The sequence below is a fragment of the Primulina huaijiensis genome, chromosome 16 (assembly GCF_012295235.1).
Source record: "Primulina huaijiensis isolate GDHJ02 chromosome 16, ASM1229523v2, whole genome shotgun sequence".
NCBI lineage: Eukaryota > Viridiplantae > Streptophyta > Magnoliopsida > Lamiales > Gesneriaceae > Primulina > Primulina huaijiensis.
Genome location: NC_133321.1, coordinates 1158264 through 1165200, shown reverse-complemented (window position 1 = coordinate 1165200; position 6937 = coordinate 1158264). Strand labels below are relative to the sequence as shown.

General features: G+C 35.1%; 1 protein-coding gene across 1 annotated transcript; it reads left to right on the top strand.

The window, feature by feature from the left end:
* Positions 1-2104: 2104 nt before the first annotated feature.
* LOC140961903 (putative HVA22-like protein g) lies at positions 2105-5466 on the top strand. Its single transcript, XM_073420681.1, has 7 exons — positions 2105-2387; positions 3373-3413; positions 3500-3598; positions 3678-3734; positions 3838-3901; positions 3996-4202; positions 4928-5466. The coding sequence occupies exons 2-7, from the start codon at positions 3382-3384 to the stop codon at positions 5345-5347; spliced, it is 879 nt and encodes a 292-aa protein (XP_073276782.1). The 5' UTR covers positions 2105-2387; positions 3373-3381; the 3' UTR covers positions 5348-5466.
* The last annotated feature ends 1471 nt before the right edge of the window (positions 5467-6937 follow it).

Sequence of the window (6937 nt, the reverse complement as noted above, 5' to 3'; positions counted from 1 at the left end):
CTAGCCAGTCGGTTGTAGCTATCATTAGAAATTTTGAACTGTCTTCCGTACTTTTTAAGTAGTTCACATTAATAACCGCTCGAGAAAATTTTCAATCGCCTAAAAACGTTTGAAAACAAATCTTTAAAAGACAATTTTTTAAAGAATTTATTCACCCTCTCTAAACTCTTTCCCGATCCTACCAAGTGGTGTTAGAGCGGGTTTTCTTGAACTTTGATATTTACAATCTATATGGCATTGTTAGAACATTTCATGTTCGCAATCTTGATTTTGATGTTAACAAAACTTGTTATTTTGTTTCTAATGAATTTGCCTAAGTGCGCAGAAACTGGAACTGATCAGGATTCGAACTAATCAGTTATCAAGTAAAAGCTGAAGCTATCGAGATGCAAACTGAAAACGCCAACTGATTGATCAAACTGAATCAGCTACAACTGATGTATAAAAGACCAGTTCAACTGATTGTCCAGCTGATAGGTGGTTCAGCAGAAGACCTCAGAAGACCGACCAGCTGATGAAGAGTTCAACTTATGAAGAGCCCATCTGACCAGTCCAACTGAATCAATGAAATTAGTTCAGCTGACGAGCCAACTGATTTCACCTCATCAGAAAAAGACCAGTTCAACTGACCAGTTCAGAACATCAGTTAGGAGCAAACTAGTTTGCAGTTGTCGACAAGCTTACATAAATGGAATTCAGCTGTGTACAAAGGTACAAAAGCAATTGTACTATCAAAAGGACAACAATAAACGTTGCATTAGAGCTTAAAGACAAAACGTTCCAGAGTCAATAAAAGACAAAACACAATTCAAGGAACGGATTCAAAATGCAACAGATACAATAATCGAGTCTCACTGTACGATCTAGCTTCGCGTCTATAAATAAAAGATGAAGATCAGTGAAGGAAAACGAACAACAAGAGTGTGCGAAGAAGAAGGGGACGCTTAAAGTCTTATCAGCTTACAAGAAACAATCAGTCCAGTTGTGGGGAATACTTCAACGTGTTATCAGATTAGTATAGAAGCCATTTTCCTTCAGTGTGTGAGAACACCTTCCCGTTGTATCCATTGTTCAGTTCTCGCACACGCATACACTATCACTCACATATATCAGAGAGTAAAGCTTAAAAGATCAGTTGAGTGAGTCTTGCACAAAGATGTAAAACTCGTGTATGTAGTCTTTGACACATAGACGTTAAATAAGTGTCGACTGGAAGGTGTTGCCTTCAGTCTAGACTAGGAGTTCAGTTATGCAGTAGGGTAAGTCTTAAGTTGAGTGGGTTTGTACAAGGTGTTGTATAAATCAAAGTCTTCTAGTGGATCCTACCAGAGGTGGTAGAAGGGGTGACGTAGGATCAGTTGAAGTATGCGAACATCCATAAACATATCTTGTGTACTTAACTATTTAACATTTGTTTTCAAATTGATTTGATTAGTTCGACTTATCAGTTCAGTTCTCATCATAACTTAACTAATATATGCGAAGGTTAATAAAATTAGAATTTTTAATTTTTTAATAAAATTATTAAACTAGATATAAGAAAATCAAAAAATTTTATTGGCGCATAGAATTGAACATATACTTGAAAGGATTAAATGATTTAATTTTTAAATAAATAAATTTATTTACTAATATGAATTTTTTAAAAAATATTTAAACTAAGTATACTATCTATGTCAATTTATTATTAGTTCAAAAAATTTAATAAAAAATAATATGTTATAATTATGTACAAAATCTATAGAATTTTATAAAAAAAAGTTTGCAAAAATCTATAAAATCTTCCAAAAAAGTCTATAGGAATCAACACAAATCTGATTGTAAGTTTTTGAGATTGTGTAAAAGTCAATAAAAAAACTTAACAAATCCACAAAAGTCTGTCATTGAAAAAAAATCGCTAAAAACCATCAAAACTCTGGATCGAATACACCTAACTCAGTCATCCAATATTATTACTTTACAATAACATGAGACTCATCCTATCCCAATAGCATTAGTAGGTTNGAAGAAAGTAGCACTAATCCCGTTTCCCCTAAAACCTATCCTCATATCCAAACACACCCTTATTGGTGTAAGCGCGAGCCCTCACGTTAATTCCGTGCTCCTCCTCCGCACATTAAAATTCCTCCTCATCCTTTCAAAAAATTAAATTGTTTTTAAAATTATTTACTGGAAAATCCGGTCCCCTAGTTCTCGCCTACTCTCTCCTCTCGCCGACGTACTAACGGTTAGCCCACTCTACGAGGCGCCGCCGCCTGCCGTGCGACGGAGAAGGTTTCTCAAATCTCATGCACTGTGTCTTTTATTGATCACGTACTGTGTATGCGGCGTTGAACGAGCGGAGATTTCCCCCTGTTATTTTTCTCGAGTATCGGCTCTCTGTAGAGGTCCTGCAAACTCGACGTTATTTGAATCCTTACTCTTTTCGTGTGTTCTTTTGGTTTCTATGTTTGATTTGTTATCTTTGTGGTGCTCGTCGTTGAATTTTTGAAGAGTTTTTTTCGATGAAGTGCTGTTTTTCTTTCTTTCCTTCTTTAATTTTTTTCACCGTGGAGGTATTTTTAGAAGGATCGGGAAACTTTTTGTTGGGGTTGAGACTTGTATGATTAGGTGAATTTGAGCTTTAGTAGTTTGAAAATGCTTCATTTCTTGTTTTTATGAAGGAGGCGTAATGTGGAATGTGAATGTCATTTCTTGGGCTTTTTTGTTTTGTTCTCTTTTGTTTGTTAAACTTTGATTTTGTTTTATCCGAAGTTTGGAAATTTGATGTCTAAGTTAGGAATGATAGAGGATTGTTTCTCCTCTTTTTCTACACTACGGATATTTATTGCAAAGCAAGGCGATTTGTTTCAAAATTAAATTTACAAATTAAATGGTCGAAATAGCAACTTTCGGGTCATATATATATGTTCTTATGATGCTTTCAGTTTTTAGTGTGGGTGGGACAGTCAGAAGAAATTGGTCTGGAGAAGAATTGGAAAGCTTTAGTTTGTAATGATCTTGAACTTTATAATGTTTTTTATGTAAAAAAAATTCCGGTGGAAATGCACTTGCTAAATAGGCCAAAATATGTGGCCTATTTACCGAAATAAAACAAGTGGGGTTTGATTAAATTCTCTTATTTTAGCAATAAAATGCAGTTTTTGGAAGGCAATAAGGAGAAAACAACTTATGGGGTTTTTCCATTTGTCATCCAAATTGTATGCTATACTGGTCCTCATTGTGTGTTTTATATCTTTGTGGGATTTGGTTAAATTCTCATGTTTTAGCAACAGAATGCAGTTTTTGCAACCTCATTGTTCTTAACTTTTTCGAATCCTTGTGGTGCTGAACTTGACTTGACCTTATGTGTGTTGTATATATTTGTGACAGAGAATCAAGATGATAGGATCTTTCCTGTCGAGAGGACTTTTGTACGTCTTCATTTTCTGGCACATAAAAACTATATCCCCCCTACATATCCGTTGCACAATTTTCTAAATTTCTTAGGATTTTGCAGGCTGGTTTTGGGTTATGTGTATCCTGCATATGAATGCTATAAATCCGTGGAAATGAACAAGCCTGACATCGAGCAACTTCGTTTTTGGTGCCAATATTGGTATGCTGCATGTTTGATTTTTTTAATTTAACAATGCTTTAATGCAATTATCTGATTAATTTTCATCTCCAACTTTCAGGATCTTGGTCGCTGGTTTGACTGTTTGTGAAAGGATCGGTGATATGTTTATTGGCTGGTATAGTTTTCAATAGCTTATACACTAATACTTTTTTTCTTGATTATTACTTTTTTCTTTTTCCAGATTCTCATTGTAGTTCTCGCTTGCAAAATGTCTTCAGGGTTCCTATGTATGGCGAAGCTAAGTTGGCCTTCTTTATATACTTGTGGTTTCCTAAAACCAAGGTCAATTTTCTATTTATGTTTTTTTATGGAATATTGGTATTTTTTCCTTGTGTATTGGAATTTAATGTTTTTTTTATTTACTAATGTATTTCAGGGAACAACGTATGTGTATGATTCCTTCTTTAGACCCTATGTTGCAAAGCATGAAACAGAAATCGACCGTAGTCTGTTAGAACTGAGGACACGAGCTGGAGATATGGCTCTCTTGTACTGGCAAAAGGCAGCAAGCTACGGTCAAACTAGAATTTTTGATGTTTTACAGTATATTGCTTCACAATCACCCCGTCCACAACGAGCGCAGGTATGAACAAGAATGTATTTTTCGAAGAGTATTGAGTTTTGTCATGTGCAGCATGATAAAATTCTAAATTTCCTGGCACCTTGTTTCTTTGTCCATGCTCGACTTATAGAGCAATTTCCTCGAATGAACGCTATTAAAAAATTCATGCTATACATAAGTGTTGGTAGAAATTCTTTCTTGATTTGTCAAAGTAAAAGAAATGCCTTTTCTGCATTCAATCTGCCTTTAGTTCCTTGAGTGAGAGTTCTGGCAAGTTTATACTTTCAAACTAACTTGAACTGTTTGGGGCAATAACTTGAATTCTGCCATACACAAATTTTGGTAGAAATTCTTTCCTGATTTGTCAAAGTAAAAGAAATGCCTTTTCTGCATCCAATCTGCCTTCAGTTCCTTGAGTGAGAATTCTGGCAAATTTATACTTTAAATAACTTGAACTGTTTGGAGCGATGCTAAAGCATTGGTTAATATTTAGTCGTGCTGTGAATAGACTTTTTTACAGTTATTCGATGTGTTTATTCGGTGAAGCATTCTCTTCCAAGCAATACTCAACATTAAACTCTCTATACTATTGAATATGCTGGCTTCACTTGTTTTTTACAACTCCCGACTACCTCCTGATGCCCTATCATCTTTCAATAGGATCTTCAAAGATTTTTCCAACACAGTTTAATAGGGTCCAATTTTTCCTTGTTTTAAATTAACATTTCCGATCTAAACTTTTGCAGCCATCCCGGCAAGGCACCAGAGTCCAGAAACCGGCTGCACCATTAAATAAAGGACCAGGTGCACCATTAAATCAAGCACCAGGTGCAACAACACAGCTGCAAGATGAACAACCCTCTTCTCCTGCTTTGAGTGATCACCAAGAAGATGCAACAGACAAAGCAGGACCTTCGGGAGATTCCAAACCTGCTCCCACCCCTGCCCACCCTCCTGCGGTCCCAAAAGAACAGAAAACAGCGCCAATGCAAGCCCTTATTGAAACTGTCAGAATTTCGGAAGAATTGGAAATGATGCAGGTTGATTTAGTGCCTTCAGAAAATGGAAGTGCTCAATCTCAAGACATGATATTGGACGGAGAAGAACGAGTGACACAAGCAAGGATTAGGAAAACACGTGCTCCCCCAGATCATCCGAATAAATAGATGTATTTCGTGTGTAGTTACATTGTTGGTTAGCAGATATGTGATCAATTGATTCTTCATGCTTATGTACATTCAGATATGTAAATGATTCAAAACAAGCAAAACAGTATCAGGTTTGAGTTCGGTTCGTTAAAAGCTTGTTTATCATATTAATCAAGTTGGGCTTGAACTTGGTTCATTGATAATTCGTTTATCATGTTTAACAAGCCTGACTTGAGCTCGTCTCGTTTTGAGCTCGCTAAGCATACAATTGTGCTCGAGTTTGAACTTGAATCGAGCTTGTTAAAAATTAAACATATCGATGAACTAATTTTAAATCAAACATAAAAGTGTAAAATCAATCATAAATAAGCCAAAATGTTAAACATCAATCAAAATACATCCTAAAATACATCTATCATCCAACTAACAAATATAAGTAGCATCACCATAAAATCAATTGCCAAATATCTCACAACACAACAATAAAAATATAAAATTATCAACCATATAAATTACATTTCTTTAATTTCATTCCAACACTTCAACTAAGTCTGGTGAGAAAGAAGAGAGGACGATAGAGAAGCCGTTAGAAGCAGAAATTACAAAACCATCTCCAATAACTAGCCAACTATCATACAAAGTCCATCATACCAATTGTTTTTAAAAATGAATTATCAATTTAATCCAGAAGAAAATAATATATTTAAATTTAAAAAACAAATAAATTTCACCAATTTAATGACAAAAAACTTTATAAGAGCTCTTGGTAGTTGACGCCAAGTACTTCAAATCAAATGAATCTCTTTAAATACCGAATTTTCCTTTTATATACAAATACAAAAATTCAAGTTGTTAGACATAAATAATCAAATTTAATAGAACACAATAAATTAGACACGTAACACATTATTAATAAAGACACAATTAAATTAAATATCGTTTTACTTACTTTTTCTTTTCAGTTTACTTGATAACGAGCACATAACCAATTTTCTGCGCAAAGCAACACGTAATTGGTCCACCTTCTTCCATGGCTGGTGAAACTGTCTCCCACCATTTTTTTGCTTTATCCTCCAAGAATCGCGTTACCACATCTTGAAAGAGGATCGGTTACGGTGACCGGAAACGCAACGGAAGCACAAAAATTTTGATTTTAGCATAAAATTTTCGGCCACCAACATTCTTGTGTAGCAAATACAATAAACACAAAATGACATTCATAGTGTGTTAAGAAATGTACCTATCAATCACAAGGATTGATGTATGGCTCCAACTAAGGTGTAAACACCTTAGCTCTTGTATGGCAAGAACTTCTACAAGCTTCCAAAGAGCACTCCTTGCTCTAAAATAAAGCCCACCACCAACTAGGTAGATCCCCTCATATTTTGCACTAGAAAAATATGAGGATTTTTCTTTGAGAAGTGAGTGTTTTCTCCAACCATTGAAGAACAAAAAAAAAATGGAGAGAATGAATAGTATTTTCGGCCACTATTCATGCTAGGAGAGAAGGAGAGACATTTTTTTGGTTGTGGGAAAAGTTAAAGTAAAAAAGTTGCATGCCAAGCCTTGGTTATACAAAAAGTTGTCTCCCAACCTTTCACCTCCCAT